Source organism: Leptodactylus fuscus, chromosome 2 (assembly GCF_031893055.1).
Source record: "Leptodactylus fuscus isolate aLepFus1 chromosome 2, aLepFus1.hap2, whole genome shotgun sequence".
NCBI lineage: Eukaryota > Metazoa > Chordata > Amphibia > Anura > Leptodactylidae > Leptodactylus > Leptodactylus fuscus.
Genome location: NC_134266.1, coordinates 165,668,975 through 165,689,032, shown reverse-complemented (window position 1 = coordinate 165,689,032; position 20,058 = coordinate 165,668,975). Strand labels below are relative to the sequence as shown.

The following is a 20,058-nucleotide window of genomic DNA, read 5'->3' as shown; positions in this document are numbered from 1 at the left end:
CTTTGTTGACTTCTCCCTCATCCTCCCCTGTTTCTGTCTTATCTCCTTCTCCTGCACCATCAAAGGCACCATCAGGCGCTTCTTTACAACAACCCACCATCTCTCAGACATTGGAGCGCCGGCAGAAATACACCGCTAACCACCCACCCACGCAAGCCTAGAACGCCAACATCGCTAAACTGCTGGCCCAGGAGAGGTTGGCGTTCCGGCTTGTTGAAACTCCCGCCTTCCCGGACCTGATGGCAACTGTGGCACCTCACTATGCCGTCCCTAGCCGTCTCAACTTCTCCCGGTGTGGCGTCCCCGCCTTGCACCAGCACGTGTCACTCAACATCAGGTGGGCCCTTAGTTCCGCGCTTTGCTGCAAGGTCCACTTGACCACCGACACTTGGACAAGCGCCTGTGGTCAGGGATGCTGCAGTGCTTATCTTTAATGACAGGCAGGGTGAATGTGGTGGAGTCTGTTCCCCGGGTGCAAACTGGGGTGGCCTATCTCCTCTCCCAGGCCAAAATTCATGGCAGGAGTAGACTGAAACCCTACGACGCTGCAACCTCCACCACAGCTACTAGCGGCAAACGCTAAAACACTGGTGTGGGGAGACGTCAGCAGGCGGTGCTGAAGCTCATCAGCTTGGGGGACAGACAGCACAGTGCCTCCGAGGTCAGGGATGCCATCCTGGCTGAGATGGCATTTTTTTTTCCCTGCTACACCTGGGGCCTGGCATTTTTACGCCTGTGATAATGGCTGGAACCTGGTAGCGGCTCTGGAGCTTGCCAGCCTCCAACACGTTCCATGTTTGGCCCACGTCTAACCTAGTGGTGCAAAGTTTTTTAAAAACATACCCAAATGTACCGAAGCTACTGTTGAAAATGCGGCCCACTTTTGCAAGTGCACAGGAGTCGCTGCTAGCCTAAAAACACTCTAGCAAGGCCTACATCTGTCCAAACACAGGCTGTTGTCCGTCATTCACACACGCTGAAACCCTACAATACCATATCTTGAGCAGGGTGTGTGAGCTGCACAGACCTTTGATGGAGTTCCATCTACAAAACCCAAGGGTTCCTCAAAGTCAGCAACCAAAGTTTCTGCACCATGAGTTTCCAGGGGTGGCAGAGTTATGGCTAGGGGAAGAGGCATGGATAGGGATGATGTCTAGGGGCAAAAGAAGTGTGGATGTGGAGGCAAGCTAAGCAGGAAAAACTGGGGGTACAAGCTAAGGCATGGACTGGGGTGATGTCTAGGGGCAAAAGCAGTGTGGATGTGGAGGCAAGCTAAGCAGGAAAAACTGGGGGTACAAGCTAAGGCATGGACTGGGGTGATGTCTAGGGGCAAAAGCAGTGTGGATGTGGAGGCAAGCTAAGCAGGAAAAACTGGGGATACAAGCTAAGGCATGGACTGGGGTGATGTCTAGGGGCAAAAGCAGTGTGGATGTGGAGGCAAGCTAAGCAGGAAAAACTGGGGGTACAAGCTAAGGCATGGACTGGGGTGATGTCTAGGGGCAAAAGCAGTGTGGATGTGGAGGCAAGCTAAGCAGGAAAAACTGGGGGTACAAGCTAAGGCATGGACTGGGGTGATGTCTAGGGGCAAAAGCAGTGTGGATGTGGAGGCAAGCTAAGCAGGAAAAACTGGGGGTACAAGCTAAGGCATGGACTGGGGTGATGTCTAGGGGCAAAAGCAGTGTGGATGTGGAGGCAAGCAAAGCAGGGAAAATGGTGGCTAGAGGCAAAGGGATGTCCATAGGCAGCAAGGGCAAAGATGCAAAACTCTCCCGTTTCAAGAATTTTCCTGACTTGTTTCCCCACAAAACATTCCTGGGAGGAGGGCTGAAACACCACCCTCCTCCTCCTCCGCTGTTAGATTTACCCCAGCTACGAGCTGAAAACGCTGCAACACTGGTGTGGGGAGACGTCAGCAGGCTGGGCTGAAGCTCATCAGCTTGGGAGACGGACAGCACACTGCCTCTGAGGTCAGGGATGCCATCCTGGATGAGATGGCAATTTGTTTATCCCCGCTGCCCCTGGGGCCAGGTTTTTTAGCTTGTTGGAGGGCTCTGGAGCTTGCCAGCCTCCAACACGTTCCATGCCTGGCTCACATGTTCAATGTAGTGGTGCAATGATTTTTAAAAACATACCCCAAATTAGCTGAGCTAAGGGTGAAAGTGCGGCACTTGGACACCCACTTTCCCAAGTCTACAGTACCTGGAGCTAGCCGCAATACACTCCAGCAAGGCCTACATCTGCCTGAAGCACCTACTGTTGTGCGAGGTCACCACACGCTCTAACCCTAGATACCGTATGTTCAGCAGGGTGTGTGAGCAGCAGAGACCTTTGATGGAGTACCAGCTACAAAACCCAAGGGTTCCTCAGAGTCAGCTCCCTCACTTTCTGCACCATGAGTTTCCATGGGTGGCAGACTTATGGCTAGAGGCACAGGCATGGATAGGGGTGATGTGTAGGGGCAAAAGCAGTGTGGATGTGGAGGCAAGCTAAGCAGCAAAAACTGGGGGTACAAGCAGCCGGTGACATCATCACTGACAAGCACAGCTGTCTGTCAGCTGACAGGCTGACTTTCACCAAAATGAACAGACAATGGATAGACTCATCATATACATGTCAGTTACATGACAAATTTAGTGCAATTTGCAAGTCCAAGATGGTTTGGAGATCTGCGGAGAGGAATCTCACCACCTCTTGCGGGTGCCATCATTTGGAAGGCAAGCCCTGGGCTCAGTGGGTGAGAGCAAGCGCAGGATAATCGTCGTTTGGCCTGGCGGCCACTGCCTCTTCCACTGTTGACAGGGCTGGCGCTGCAGTCCAGACCAGGAGCCAGGACACCTCCACATCTGCCTCTGACACTTTGGGGAGTTCACCCTTATCCTCACCTTTTCCTGCCATTTCTCCTTTTGCCCGCGCCATCATGCGCCTCTTCCCAGCAACTCCCCATCTCCCAAGCCTTTCATTTCATGCTAAAGTACAGCGCAACCCACCCACATGCCCAAGGCTTCAACGGCCTCATCTCAAGAAATCTGGCCCAGGAGATGTTGGAATCCCGGCTGGGGGACACTCTGCCCTTTTTGGGCAGAGTGTCTACTGTGCCACCGCACTGTGCCGTCCACACCAGCACTTTCCCCCAAACATGAGGCGGTCCCTAAATTCAGCGCTTAGCCCTAAAGTTCCATGTGACCAGTTACGAATGGACAAGTGCATGCGGACAGGGACGCTACCTTTCAATTTGGGCACAGTGGTTGAATGTAGTTGAGGCGTGGACCGGGTCGCAAAATGTGGTGGCCTGACTTGTCTCCCCACACAACATTCCTGGGAGGAGGGCTGAAACACCACCCTCCTCCGCTGTTAAATTGACCCCAGCTACGAGCTGGAAACGCTGCAACACTGGTGTGGGGAGACGTCAGCGGGCCGTGCTGAAGCTCATCAGCTTGGGGGCCAGACAGCACACTGCCTACAAAGTGAGTCATGCCATCCTCGATGAGACGGCAATGTGGTTTTTGCCACTGCACCTGGGCCCAGGCATGTTGTCATGTGTGATAATGGCCGTAACCTGGGATTGGCTCTGTAGCTTGGCAGCCTGCAACATATTCCATGCCTGGGCCACGTTTTTAACTCATTGCTGCTAATCTTTTGAAAAAGGTACCCCAATGTTCCTGAGCTACTGGTGAAAGTGTGGCGCTTGTGCGGATAGTTTTTAAAGTGTATAGTTGCCGCTGCTAGCCTCTATGCACTCCTACAACGCCTGTACCTGCTGGAACAACGGCTGTTGTGCGACGTCTCCACACTGCTGGCACTAAACATATCATGTGTTGAGCAGAGTGTGTGAGCAGCACAGACCTTTGATGTAGTTCCAACTCCAAAACCCTCGGGTTCGTCAAAGTCAACTCCCTCAGTTGCTCAACCATGAGTGGCCATGGGTGGCAGACTTATGTGAAATCCCATCCCATCCATTGCACTGGACACGAAACATTAGCATGCGCTCAGCACAACTTCGGATATGGCAGATGCGTTAAGCAGGGTGCAGGGTACAACACAGACCAGGCCCGAGCACCAGGAACAGGTGTTAGAAATACTGCAGCATCTGCCATTTCCTTCCAATTTTGGGGTTTTGGACCCGCCACCGACTTGTCTGGACCTAAGTGGGGATCATGAGACACAGTTGCCATCAAGGCAAGCTGTGGTCATGTGCGGTTTGCAGTAAGGGGGCAGTGCGCAATTGGAAGAGGAGTTGGTGGATGACGAGGCCACCGACCCCACATGGACAGGGGTGATGTCTAGGGGCTAAAGCAGTGTAGATGTAGAGGGAAGCTAAATCAACAAAAAACCTGGGTAGAAGCAAAGGCATAAACTGGGGTGATGTTTAGGGGTGAAAGCAGAGTAGATGTGGAGGGAAGCTAAGCAGCAAAAACAGTGGGTAGAAGCAAAGGCATGCAAAACTCTACCCTGTTGGAAGACTTATTCCTAGGTCTGGAACACGTTAATGGCCCCCCTGGACAAATTACTGCCACTCAGGGGCCTAGTGTCACCAGGAGGGACAAGTATAGGCGCATGTTGTGGGAATACCTGGCCGACACCAGCTCTGTCCTCTCCGATCCCTCTGTGCTCTACAGCCTAAACTTATTTTCTCATCTTTTTTTCTGAACTGCACATCTCTTGCCTGCTTCCTTTGGGATCTTAGAAATGGTGGTCCACTTCCACAGATGGTAACTTCAATAGACAGTGTAACGGGAGTAGCTGAGGGATCGCTGTCTTAACCACTTTTTGGCACAAAATTAACTTCCAAAGCCAAATATGGTGCAAGTATATGATGCAAGGACACCTACACACCTATCTCTGACACATTGGGGAGTTCACCCTCATGCGCCCTTTTGGCCTGCACCATCATGCGCCTCTTCCCAGCCACTCCACATTTCCCAAGCTTTTCATTGCAGGCAGAAGTACAATACAACCCACCCCCATGCCCAAGCCTGTAACAGCCTCATCGATAAACTGCTGGCCCTGGAGATGTTGGTGTTTGTTTATGCTTCTGGAGACCCAGGCCTTCCGTCAGCAGATGGCAGCTGGGGCACCTCCCTATGCTGGGCCTAGCCGTTACTACTTCTCTTGGTGTGCTGTCTCTGCCTTGCGCCTGCATGTGTCCCATAACATCAGTCGGGCCCAGAGCTCTGCGCTTTGCTGCAAGGTCCACTTGACCACCGACACATGGACAAGCGCCTGTGGTCAGGGATGCTGCAGTGCTTATCTTTAATGACAGGCAGGGTGAATGTGGTGGAGTCTGTTCCCCGGGTGCAAACTGGGGTGGCCTATCTCCTCTCCCAGGCCAAAATTCATGGCAGGAGTAGACTGAAACCCTACGAAGCTGCAACCTCCACCCCAGCTACTAGCGGAAAACACTGTAACACTGGCATGGGGAGATGTCAGTAGGCCGTGCTGAAACTGATCAGCTTGGGGGACAGACAGCACAGTGCCTCCGAGGTCAGGGATGCCATCCTGGCTGAGATGGCATTTTTTTTTCCCTGCTACACCTGGGGCCTGGCATTTTTGCGCCTGTGATAATGGCTGGAACCTGGTAGCAGATCTGGAGCTTGCCAGACTCAAACACGGTCCACGCATGGCCCACGTTTTCCAACTTGTTGGTGCCATGTTTCTTTGAAACCTACACCATTGTGCCTGATATGCAGGTCAAAGTGGGGCCATTTTCGTAAGTGAGAACTAGCCTCTGCTAGGCAGAAAACATTCAGAGCACACTCCTCTCATCTTCGCACCGTTGGCTGGCGGAGGAAGACGAGGGGGTTGGAGTGGCATCTGATGTCCCTATCCCACACGAGGCTAGAGGGTGCACTTCAGTGCATCCCATTGCTTCACCACAAATGGTGTGAAGGGGAGTGGAAAATGGAGGAAATGGAGAGTGACCCTTACAGTTGGGGCCAGCAAAGGCATGCCAAGTAACACACTGGCACACATGGCTGACTTCATCTTGGGTTGCTTTTCAACACATATTTCACATCATGAAGAACAAATAATACTGGATTTTTTCAAGCCTCGAACCCCGGTCTAGGTCTAATGTCTGTTCCTTTCTTATATTAGGGGAGAGGGAAAAAAAATTACTTCAGTGATACGTTTAGCGTACATAGACTGACTATTAATGTGTATCCCACTTAGTGTTGTTAGGGTTACACACCGTCACAACCTGGCTAAAGCTTCTATAGCTGTTAATAAAGTCAACATAACTTTACGGTATCCAAAAAGACAGCTGGTACCGACAGAGAGCAAGACAAATGTCACCCAAAGCTGTGAGCTCTGAACACCCACAGTGACTTTGGCGTCATCATCATTATAAGGGAGCGGGTGGTAATAAATAACTTGGCAGTGCCTAAAACCCAAAAAGCTTATACAACTATATTTACATTAAGATACACAAATGAAACTTTTCAGTAGCATGTCATGAGACAAGCTGATAAGCTCTTCCTTTGTGCAGTGCTATTTGAAAGTTAAACGCTGCCTTTATTTTAATTCTGGAGAAGGTGCAGACATTAGATTTAGAACATGTTGTCTTCATTGTCCAAATCCTCTATATAGGTAACGTGTTTTTCGGGCCGAGCTGTCTGGGAACGAGCTGGTGCAGCACTGACAACCTGGGTGAATATGGCAAGAGCCTGAGATGTAGGGTGAATGAATCCCCAAATTATTTGTGGAATTCCCAGTGAGACAATGGCACTGTATACCAGTATTAAAAATTGTGGGTGCACGTAACCCCCATATATTCTTTGAATTCCCAGTGAGACAATGGAACTGTATAGCAGTATTAAAAATTGTGGGTGCACGTAACCCCCATATATTCTTTGAATTCCCAGTCAGACAATGGCACTGTATACCAGTATTAAAAATTGTGGGTGCACATAACCCCCATATATTCTTTGAATTCCCAGTGAGACAATGGAACTGTATAGCAGTAGCAAAAATTGTGGGTGCACGTAACCCCCATATATTCTTTGAATTCCCAGTCAGACAATGGCACTATATACCAGTATTAAAAATTGTGGGTGCACATAACCCCAATATATTCTTTGAATTCCCAGTCAGACAATGGCACTGTATAGCAGTAGCAAAAATTGTGGGTGCACGTCACCCCAATATATTCTTTGAATTCCCAGTCAGACAATGGCACTGTATACCAGTAGTAAAAATTGTGGGTGCACATAACCCCCATATATTCTTTGAATTCCCAGTCAGACAATGGCACTGTATACCAGTATTAAAAATTGTGGGTGCACATAACCCCCATATATTCTTTGAATTCCCAGTGAGACAATGGCACTGTATAGCAGTAGCAAAAATTGTGGGTGCACGTCACCCCAATATATTCTTTGAATTCCCAGTCAGACAATGGCACTGTATATCAGTATTAAAAATTGTGGGTGCACATAACCCCCATATATTCTTTGAATTCCCAGTGAGACAATGGAACTGTATAGCAGTAGCAAAAATTGTGGGTGCACGTAACCCCCATATATTCTTTGAATTCCCAGTCAGACAATGGCACTATATACCAGTAGTAAAAATTGTGGGTGCACATAACCCCAATATATTCTTTGAATTCCCAGTGAGACAATGGCACTGTATACCAGTAGTAAAAATTGTGGGTGCACATAACCCCAATATATTCTTTGAATTCCCAGTCAGACAATGGCACTGTATACCAGTATTAAAAATTGTGGGTGCACATAACCCCCATATATTCTTTGAATTCCCAGTCAGACAATGGCACTATATACCAGTATTAAAAATTGTGGGTGCACATAACCCCAATATATTCTTTGAATTCCCAGTCAGACAATGGCACTGTATACCAGTATTAAAAATTGTGGGTGCACATAACCCCCATATATTCTTTGAATTCCCAGTGAGACAATGGCACTGTATAGCAGTAGCAAAAATTGTGGGTGCACGTCACCCCAATATATTCTTTGAATTCCCAGTCAGACAATGGCACTATATACCAGTATTAAAAATTGTGGGTGCACATAACCCCAATATATTCTTTGAATTCCCAGTCAGACAATGGCACTGTATAGCAGTAGCAAAAATTGTGGGTGCACGTCACCCCAATATATTCTTTGAATTCCCAGTCAGACAATGGCACTGTATACCAGTAGTAAAAATTGTGGGTGCACATAACCCCCATATATTCTTTGAATTCCCAGTCAGACAATGGCACTGTATACCAGTATTAAAAATTGTGGGTGCACATAACCCCCATATATTCTTTGAATTCCCAGTGAGACAATGGCACTGTATAGCAGTAGCAAAAATTGTGGGTGCACGTCACCCCAATATATTCTTTGAATTCCCAGTCAGACAATGGCACTGTATATCAGTATTAAAAATTGTGGGTGCACATAACCCCCATATATTCTTTGAATTCCCAGTGAGACAATGGAACTGTATAGCAGTAGCAAAAATTGTGGGTGCACGTAACCCCCATATATTCTTTGAATTCCCAGTCAGACAATGGCACTATATACCAGTAGTAAAAATTGTGGGTGCACATAACCCCAATATATTCTTTGAATTCCCAGTGAGACAATGGCACTGTATACCAGTAGTAAAAATTGTGGGTGCACATAACCCCAATATATTCTTTGAATTCCCAGTCAGACAATGGCACTGTATACCAGTATTAAAAATTGTGGGTGCACATAACCCCCATATATTCTTTGAATTCCCAGTCAGACAATGGCACTATATACCAGTATTAAAAATTGTGGGTGCACATAACCCCAATATATTCTTTGAATTCCCAGTCAGACAATGGCACTGTATACCAGTATTAAAAATTGTGGGTGCACATAACCCCCATATATTCTTTGAATTCCCAGTGAGACAATGGCACTGTATAGCAGTAGCAAAAATTGTGGGTGCACGTCACCCCAATATATTCTTTGAATTCCCAGTCAGACAATGGCACTGTATACCAGTAGTAAAAATTGTGGGTGCACATAACCCCCATATATTCTTTGAATTCCCAGTCAGACAATGGCACTGTATACCAGTATTAAAAATTGTGGGTGCACATAACCCCAATATATTCTTTGAATTCCCAGTGAGACAATGGAACTGTATAGCAGTATTAAAAATTGTGGGTGCACGTAACCCCCATATATTCTTTGAATTCCCAGTCAGACAATGGCACTGTATACCAGTATTAAAAATTGTGGGTGCACATAACCCCCATATATTCTTTGAATTCCCAGTGAGACAATGGAACTGTATAGCAGTATTAAAAATTGTGGGTGCACGTAACCCCCATATATTCTTTGAATTCCCAGTCAGACAATGGCACTGTATACCAGTATTAAAAATTGTGGGTGCACGTAACCCCCATATATTCTTTGAATTCCCAGTCAGACAATGGCACTGTATACCAGTATTAAAAATTGTGGGTGCACATAACCCCCATATATTCTTTGAATTCCCAGTGAGACAATGGAACTGTATAGCAGTAGCAAAAATTGTGGGTGCACGTCACCCCAATATATTCTTTGAATTCCCAGTCAGACAATGGCACTATATACCAGTAGCAAAAATTGTGGGTGTATATAGCCCCAATTCTATTGCTAGGGGACTTGCAGGGTATTTCTGAGGTGAAGGTGGGGGGGCACACCGTTGGAACGGGGATTTGGGGTGTATATATGGGGTATACGGGAATACACTGTCAGTGTGTTCCATTCAGGATCCTGGGAAAGCTGGGTTGCGGCGATTGAGCCCGTCAGTGCCACGTTACACTGACAAGCTTCTCCCTGGAATTGAAGTTATATGTAAGCCCAATATATTCTTTGAATTCCCAGTGAGACAATGGCACTATATGGCAGTAGCAAAAATAGTGGGTGTATATAGCCCCAATCCTATTGCTAGGGGACTTGCAGGGTATTTCTGGGGTGAAGGTGGGGGGGCACACCGTTGGAACGGGTATCGGGGGTATATATCGGGTATACGGGAATACACTGACAGTGTATTCCATTCAGGATCCTGGGAAAGCTGGGTTGCGGCGATTGAGCCCGTCAGTGCCACGTTACACTGACAAGCTTCTCCCTGGAATTTAGCTCTTATAAGAGCTGTTGGTTGTCTTCTCCTTCCTATCCTAGCCTGTCCCTGCCTACCCAGAATCTAAGCCCTAGCTAACTGGACGGAAACCTCCGTCCTCGGTGAATTGCAAGCTCAGAATGACGCGAAGCTGGGCGGCGCTGTTCTTTTAAATTAGAGGTCACATGTTTTCGGCAGCCAATGGGTTTTGCCTACTTTTCTCAACGTCACCGGTGTCGTAGTTCCTGTCCCACCTACCCTGCGCTGTTATTGGAGCAAAAAAGGCGCCAGGGAAGGTGGGAGGGGAATCGAGTAATGGCGCACTTTACCACGCGGTGTTCGATTCGATTCGAACATGCCGAACAGCCTAATATCCGATCGAACATGAGTTCGATAGAACACTGTTCGCTCATCTCTAATAGTATTGTATTTAGCACACCTTTGGTATTTATTGTGGTTAGTTCCCATCTGAATTACTATACATATCTATAACAACTTTATTTAAACAGCTCTCTATATGCAGGTATGTTCGATACAACAAAGCTAAATGATGTCAAAGACAGAATACCATTCAATAAAATGTGATGTTTATTTAAAGAATTCATAAAAAAGTGACACAGACATAAATAACAATGATATGTAAAAAAAGAGGGGACCAATACTTCCAATCACTTAATATAAATGGGAAGGATAGATCAAGGAATATAATTCATGTTAATAATCATAATGAGGAAGTAAGCTTACTAATAATGATCAAATGGCCAAGAAGTCACAATGAATGAGTGTTACGGAATTGCTAGGACAGCAATTCCCCAGTAGCTGTTGAAAACCCTGGGGCGGGACACAAGAGACAGTGAGCCCTAAGCTGAAGCCCCCAACTGTCCCTTCCTATTGCCAGGCCCTATCCTATGTAATAGGCGGCAATCATGAAGACAGTTCCTTCCTGTATATGTGATACACAAAACGCAGACAAGACGGACAACAATAAAGGGAGGTCAGCTAGCCAAGGGTCAGTAACAGTCGAGCGATGCAATGCCAAATTGGAGTCCAAAGAATAGTCAGTAGGGAAAGCCAGAGGTCAAGGATTAGAATGAACGTAAGAATAGTGACAGCAAAAAGCAAGTACGCGCAAGGCAATAGCAAGCACAGTGTGACTGTGAGACAAGCTTAAATAGGGAGGAAGAACCCACCCTGAAGTTAATAGGTAGACAGGCTGTCAATCGCACGAATTAACCACTTAATGGACATAGGCAACAAGGGCAGAAGATAGGTGTGGTGCAAATTCAATTACAGAACTAGAGCCGTGTTCACACAGTGCAACTAAAAACTCTAAGCAAATTATCAAACTGGACACGCCTCCTGCGCCGCAGCACGCGAGCAGAGGGCGGTGCAGTGACTTGAACAGGCAGAGATGTTACAGTGAGATATAAAAAGTGAACATGGGCACATTAGTATATAATAAATAGCCATAGAAAAGCAACCTGTAAGTATGATGTAATACATATAAATAGCTAAATAGTACAAAGCCTTACCATGTGTGTATGTGTCCTGATGAGTGTTTCACCATAAAGGTTTCGTCAGAGGGACAAGGCTCTCAGTAAACATGCAAGTATATCACTTCCTTTATACATACTTGAATGTTTACAGCTAGCCTTGTCCCCCTGACAAAACCTGTGTGGCAAAACGTTCATTGTGGCGCATACGCATATAGTAAGGCTTTGTACTATTTTGCTATTTATATGTATTACATCATACTTAGGGGTTGCTTTTCTGTGCTGTTTTATATGGCTATTTATTATATACTAATGTGCCTGTGTTCACTTTTTATATCTCATTCATTGTGACTTTTTGGCCATTTGATCATTATTAGAGATGAGCGAACAGTGTTCTATCGAACACATGTTCGATCGGATATCAGGGTGTTCGCCATGTTCGAATCGAATCGAACACCACGTGGTAAAGTGCGCCAAAATTCGATTCCCCTCCCACCTTCCCTGGCGCCTTTTTTGCACCAATAACAGCGCAGGGGAGGTGGGACAGGAACTACGACACTGGGGGCATTGAAAAAAATTGGAAAAAGTCATTGGCTGCCGAAATCAGGTGACCTCCATTTTAGACGAATAGTGGATTTCAAATCCGGGTCATATGAGAATGTGAACTTTGTGACTATGAGACAGGGATAGCTGTACAGGCAGGGATAGCTAGGGATAACCTTTATTTAGGGGGGAATGTTATTAAAAATAACTTTTTGGGGCTCTATCGGGTGTGTAATTGTGATTTTTGTGAGATAAACTTTTTCCCATAGGGATGCATTGGCCAGCGCTGATTGGCCGAATTCCGTACTCTGGCCAATCAGTGCTGGCCAATGCATTCTATTAGCTTGATGAAGCAGAGTGTGCACAAGGGTTCAAGCGCACCCTCGGCTCTGATGTAGCAGAGCCGAGGCTGCACAAGGGTTCAAGCGCACCCTCGGCTCTGATGTAGGAGAGCCGAGGGTGCACTTGAACCCTTGTGCACCCTCAGCTCTGCTACATCAGAGCCGAGGGTGCGCTTGAACCCTTGTGCACACTCTGCTTCATCAAGCTAATAGAATGCATTGGCCAGCGCTGATTGGCCAATGTATTCTATTAGCCTGATGAAGTAGAGCTGAATGTGTGTGCTAAGCACACACATTCAGCTCTACTTCATCGGGCTAATAGAATGCATTGGCCAGCGCTGATTGGCCAGAGTACGGAACTCGACCAATCAGCGCTGGCTCTGCTGGAGGAGGCGGAGTCTAAGATCGCTCCACACCAGTCTCCATTCAGGTCCGACCTTAGACTCCGCCTCCTCCAGCAGAGCCAGCGCTGATTGGCCAGAGTACGGAATTCGGCCAATCAGCGCTGGCTCTGCTGGAGGAGGCGGAGTCTAAGGTCGCTCCACACCAGTCTCCATTCAGGTCCGACCTTAGACTCCGCCTCCTCCGGCAGAGCCAGCGCTGATTGGCCGAAGGCTGGCCAATGCATTCCTATGCGAATGCATACTTAGCAGTGCTGAGTCAGTTTTGCTCAACTACACATCTGATGCACACTCGGCACTGCTACATCAGATGTAGCAATCTGATGTAGCAGAGCCGAGGGTGCACTAGAACCCCTGTGCAAACTCAGTTCACGCTAATAGAATGCATTGGCCAGCGCTGATTGGCCAATGCATTCTATTAGCCCGATGAAGTAGAGCTGAATGTGTGTGCTAAGCACACACATTCAGCACTGCTTCATCAAGCCAATACAATGCATTAGCCAGTGCTGATTGGCCAGAGTACGGAATTCGGCCAATCAGCGCTGGCTCTGCTGGAGGAGGCGGAGTCTAAGGTCGGACCTGAATGGAGACTGGTGTGGAGCGATCTTAGACTCCGCCTCCTCCAGCAGAGCCAGCGCTGATTGGTCGAGTTCCGTACTCTGGCCAATCAGCGCTGGCCAATGCATTCTATTAGCCCGATGAAGTAGAGCTGAATGTGTGTGCTTAGCACACACATTCAGCTCTACTTCATCAGGCTAATAGAATACATTGGCCAATCAGCGCTGGCCAATGCATTCTATTAGCTTGATGAAGCAGAGTGTGCACAAGGGTTCAAGCGCACCCTCGGCTCTGATGTAGCAGAGCTGAGGGTGCACAAGGGTTCAAGTGCACCCTCGGCTCTCCTACATCAGAGCCGAGGGTGCGCTTGAACCCTTGTGCACACTCTGCTTCATCAAGCTAATAGAATGCATTGGCCAGCACTGATTGGCCAGAGTACGGAATTCGGCCAATCAGCGCTGGCCAATGCATTCTATTAGCCCGATGAAGTAGAGCTGAATGTGTGTGCTAAGCACACACATTCAGCACTGCTTCATCACGCCAATACAATGCATTAGCCAGTGCTGATTGGCCAGAGTACGGAATTCGGCCAATCAGCGCTGGCTCTGCTGGAGGAGGCGGAGTCTAAGATCGCTCCACACCAGTCTCCATTCAGGTCCGACCTTAGACTCCGCCTCCTCCAGCAGAGCCAGCGCTGATTGGTCGAGTTCCGTACTCTGGCCAATCAGCGCTGGCCAATGCATTCTATTAGCCCGATGAAGTAGAGCTGAATGTGTGTGCTTAGCACACACATTCAGCTCTACTTCATCGGGCTAATAGAATGCATTGGCCAGCGCTGATTGGCCGAATTCCGTACTCTGGCCAATCAGCACTGGCTAATGCATTGTATTGGCTTGATGAAGCAGTGCTGAATGTGTGTGCTTAGCACACACATTCAGCTCTACTTCATCGGGCTAATAGAATGCATTGGCCAATCAGCGCTGGCCAATGCATTCTATTAGCGTGAACTGAGTTTGCACAGGGGTTCTAGTGCACCCTCGGCTCTGCTACATCAGATTGCTACATCTGATGTAGCAGTGCCGAGTGTGCATCAGATGTGTAGTTGAGCAAAACTGACTCAGCACTGCTAAGTCTGCATTCGCATAGGAATGCATTGGCCAGCCTTCGGCCAATCAGCGCTGGCTCTGCCGGAGGAGGCGGAGTCTAAGGTCGGACCTGAATGGAGACTGGTGTGGAGCGACCTTAGACTCCGCCTCCTCCAGCAGAGCCAGCGCTGATTGGCCGAATTCCGTACTCTGGCCAATCAGCACTGGCTAATGCATTGTATTGGCTTGATGAAGCAGTGCTGAATGTGTGTGCTTAGCACACACATTCAGCTCTACTTCATCGGGCTAATAGAATGCATTGGCCAGCGCTGATTGGCCGAATTCCGTACTCTGGCCAATCAGCACTGGCTAATGCATTGTATTGGCTTGATGAAGCAGTGCTGAATGTGTGTGCTTAGCACACACATTCAGCTCTACTTCATCGGGCTAATAGAATGCATTGGCCAATCAGCGCTGGCCAATGCATTCTATTAGCGTGAACTGAGTTTGCACAGGGGTTCTAGTGCACCCTCGGCTCTGCTACATCAGATTGCTACATCTGATGTAGCAGTGCCGAGTGTGCATCAGATGTGTAGTTGAGCAAAACTGACTCAGCACTGCTAAGTCTGCATTCGCATAGGAATGCATTGGCCAGCCTTCGGCCAATCAGCGCTGGCTCTGCCGGAGGAGGCGGAGTCTAAGGTCGGACCTGAATGGAGACTGGTGTGGAGCGACCTTAGACTCCGCCTCCTCCAGCAGAGCCAGCGCTGATTGGCCGAATTCCGTACTCTGGCCAATCAGCACTGGCTAATGCATTGTATTGGCTTGATGAAGCAGTGCTGAATGTGTGTGCTTAGCACACACATTCAGCTCTACTTCATCGGGCTAATAGAATGCATTGGCCAGCGCTGATTGGCCGAATTCCGTACTCTGGCCAATCAGCACTGGCTAATGCATTGTATTGGCTTGATGAAGCAGTGCTGAATGTGTGTGCTTAGCACACACATTCAGCTCTACTTCATCGGGCTAATAGAATGCATTGGCCAATCAGCGCTGGCCAATGCATTCTATTAGCGTGAACTGAGTTTGCACAGGGGTTCTAGTGCACCCTCGGCTCTGCTACATCAGATTGCTACATCTGATGTAGCAGTGCCGAGTGTGCATCAGATGTGTAGTTGAGCAAAACTGACTCAGCACTGCTAAGTCTGCATTCGCATAGGAATGCATTGGCCAGCCTTCGGCCAATCAGCGCTGGCTCTGCCGGAGGAGGCGGAGTCTAAGGTCGGACCTGAATGGAGACTGGTGTGGAGCTATCTTAGACTCCGCCTCCTCCAGCAGAGCCAGCGCTGATTGGTCGAGTTCCGTACTCTGGCCAATCAGCACTGGCCAATGCATTTCTATGGGGAAAAGTTAGCTTGCGAAAATCGCAAACTGACAGGGATTTCCATGAAATAAAGTGACTTTTATGCCCCCAGACATGCTTCCCCTGCTGTCCCAGTGTCATTCCAGGGTGTTGGTATCATTTCCTGGGGTGTCATAGTGGACTTGGTGACCCTCCAGACACGAATTTGGGTTTCCCCCTTAACGAGTTTATGTTCCCCATAGACTATAATGGGGTTCGAAACCCATTCGAACACTCGAACAGTGAGCGGCTGTTCGAATCGAATTTCGAACCTCGAACATTTTAGTGTTCGCTCATCTCTAATCATTATTAGTAAACTTACTTTCCCATTATGATTATTGACATGCATTATGCATCCTTGCCATGTATGTTTTGTGATTGGAAGTATTGGTTCCCTCTTTTTTTGCATATCAATGTTATTTATGTCTGTGTCATTATTTTATGAATTCTAAATAAACATTATATTTTATTGAATGGTAGTTCTGTCTTTGACATCGTTTAGCCGCCATGTTATATTGTCTTGAATCTGTGTCATGAGATTATGGTTTCTGTAACAAAATGTGGAGATTTTAAGGGTGGACACATGTTAATTTAGTTCATTTTTCTTTGTGTCAAAAGAAGTTTTATTCTTTTTAATGTCTTGTTTTGAGGTTCCCCATAAAGGTGATGATGTCAAGATTTTCAACACAGCGATGTTTTTTTATGTTTTTTTTTACTTTTTATGCTCTAATTCAGCTGTAATAACCTTATGGAAATGGAAATCCCAATAGAATAAAATAAAGAGTATGAAAAGATAAATTCTTAAGTGCCTATTACAGTATATCATATAATCTCTTTTGAAGTACCGCACCTTTGAACAAAGAATATTTTTACTTGACGTCCAAACTTTTATATGACATTCAGGAGCCATTAAAATACTGGAGTGTTACAAAAATTCACATATTGACAGACCCTTATTCCCTGTACAATACATACCTGCTATCCCTGCATTAGCAGCCTGAATTCCATTTATTTGAACAGCTTCAGTGCCATCTGCAGAAACTGGTGGGTTGCCACATTGATATTGCTGTTCTCTGTCTTCCGCAACAAATGAGATTATACCTAATAACAAGTGGATACCAGATGCTGTATTAATAGATATTTGCGTTTAGTGTGAGTTTCTAGACTTTTGTATAAATGACATTTTTACAAAGGCTATAATCTAATATAAGAAGAATAATTAGAATATAAATTATCTCAGCCAGAGACTTCTCTCATTTCAGTAATATAAAATGCCATTTGTTATTCTTATTTTGTGCTTGCTTATATTGTCTAACACTACTTTATTCTTTTTAAAGTTCAAGGGGGTGAGTAATATTATGAATATTTTAGAATTTCACTGTATGTAAAATTACAGGAGCAGATGCTAAATTTTAATAGATCATCTATAGGTAAGCTTTACAGTTAATGCAGGTCTGAAGCTTCCTCTCCATGCTTGTCTGTTCCCACTTAATCCCATATGAATGTGTCCTTCAGCCTCTAAATAAGTAGTCGAGCGGAAAAAAAAATTCCATCACTGCACCCCTCAACCTGATAGTCTTCCACATTCTGCACTTCTTTAACAATGCAGTCATATCTATGCAGACATAGCTATGCGTTGCACACTCCAGTCTGATCAATCAACCTCTTGGTTTTTAGATTTCTCTTTCTCCATAAGCACACAGCCAAGGAGGCTGAACTGTCAGTCTCTTTATTATAACAATGTAACTGGACATTTCCAAACATCAACAGTAAGTGTGTAACATAAAGGACATACTTGTCAACTTTCCGGAAATTTCCAAATGGCTACCACAAAAAAAGGATGCCCTCCCGATGTCCTGGAATAGTGGGCAAATCTTGCACAGATGGAAGAATACTGTTGTATCTGCTGGGCTCCCTAGCATATTATATGTGACATGGGCACTTTGTGGCATTTGGTGTCCATGTCACAAAAGGGGGTCTTTTATGAACCCAAAAGGGGTATGATTCCCCAAATAGGGGTACAGCTTAAACACAAAAGAGGCATGGCCATATGAACATTTCAGCACAAAAGATTCTTTCCAGCTAGAATTAAATAACTAGATAAGATAAAATCTGCTTAATTATATATATTGGGGGAATAGGTACATAATAAAAGACTATTAAATCCTATCTCAAAATGACTTTGAATGCGTCAAAGGAGCATATCTATCAGTCAATGATCCCTTACCAAGAGGTACATTATCCAAATGTTGCCTCAGAGAACCTTTTCATAGGGCAATGTGGGAAGTAATTTTACATCGGCTTATAGCAAGACAGTGTCAAATCACACAACACCTGTAAACATTTACATATAATATGCCAGGGAGCCCAGCAGATACAACAGCATTCTGCCATATAACTACGTGCTGACATCTGCAGTAATGCAACATTTCTATCTGCATGTGCCATTTGTCAGTAAGTGTAAAAATGACAATGATAGCACAAATTATTTTGAGTGATGTTATACAGTCACAGTCGTAAGTGTTGTCACCCCTGAAATATTTACAGAAAATAAAGTATTTCTCCCAGATAATTACGACAATTACATGTTTTATTATAGACATGTTTATCTATGTTTATCCTTCTGAAAACCATAACGTTTTCTTTTTCCATTCACAGAACTTTTTTAGGGCTTAATTTTTATGGGACAATTTGTTCTCTTCCCGTCTGTGTCTTATTCATCAGTCCATGCTAGCTATATAAATGTTAGACAAGTGTTTCTAGACTTTGGTCTTCCCTGTGCAGCTTCCTAAATGCAGATCATAAGTGCACAGTTGAATTATACCAGAATTAAACCAGACGTGAACAGGAGGAGTAAGCAAACTATGTTTTATATATTTAATAGCATATTTAACAAAAAAGTTTTTGATTAATATCATAGTTATTGTCGCACTATTTCTTAAAATCCCATTCCCCCCAAACGCCAACACAAAGCAAATGATTCTCTATCTCTCCATCCCTTTACCCACTCATCTTGCCTCTTCTGCAGACCTCTTCCTGAACATTAAACCTCATGTAGACAAAGCACAATCTTCTAAATCTCTAACCTATTCACCTGATCCCTTTAGCTTTAGTTCCTCCAGCTCCTCTTGTTGGTGCACTATGGGATGCACATTCTGTTTGCAATAAACTAGCAGACATTCACAAGCTCTCATGTAAGCTATCCTTCCTTGTTCTATTGGAAACATGCAATGAAAACCAAAAACTAAACCAAAATTAATGAAAATGGTCTCAAAACCACTAAAGCATATGCAAAACAAACAACTACCCAGGGGAGACTCTCAGTATATCGTCTGTGGGACTATCAGAAACGCCTGACGCGCGTTTCGCCGACACCCAGCTTCGTGTGTCGGCGAAACGCGCGTCAGGCGAAACGCGCATCAGGCGTTTCTGATAGTCCCACGGACGATATACTGAGAGTCTCCCCTGTTGTGTTATCATTTGACTTGGGATCATGTCTGTATCCATGGGTATGTATGAGTATTCCCTTTAGGGATACTCTTTATTCTTTGATAGCAATATAACCATGGCTTTATAAATCTATTGGAAACATGGCTGATTCCATCTGACACTGCATCCTCTGCTACTCTAACTTATGGTGGCCTTCACATTACTTACAACCCTGTGCTGACAACAATTACAGTGTAGGAGATGGTATTCTTCTGTCAAATAACTGCTACTTCAGCCCAGTTCCACCTTTACTCTACCTCATCTTCCCCTTTTATAAAGTACACTCTGTCCGCATCTATGCTTCCTATAGTCTGCAAGAGACTGTTACTTATCAACCCCATGGCCCAGTCTCTGCCTTTATTGACCACTTCATCACCTGGCATATTCACTTCCTCATATCAGACATCCCCATCATCATCATAGGTGACTTCACCATTCCCATTGATACATCCCACTCTGCAAGCACAAAGCTTCTGTTACTTGCCTCCTCCTTTGGCCTCTCTCAGTGGGTCTCCACAATAACCCACAAAGGAGGACACATGCTAGAACTATATGACCTAACCTAGCTCCCCAGCCCAGAAGCTAGCGCACCCATGTAGGAATCTTAAACATCTAGATATTCACAGACTGTCTGACTTGTTTCTGCTACTCTCTGTC

At 46.0% G+C, this 20,058-nt stretch overlaps 1 protein-coding gene across 1 annotated transcript in view; it reads right to left on the bottom strand.

Moving 5' to 3' along the window:
• The window catches only part of CFAP47 (cilia and flagella associated protein 47), a 478,593-nt gene that overhangs the window by 167,703 nt on the left and 290,832 nt on the right, over window positions 1-20,058 (bottom strand). Inside the window, exon 51 of the mRNA XM_075265004.1 lies at window positions 16,888-17,013. Within this exon, the coding sequence (XP_075121105.1) occupies window positions 16,888-17,013 (126 nt within the window). The remainder of the gene's footprint in view (window positions 1-16,887; window positions 17,014-20,058) is intronic.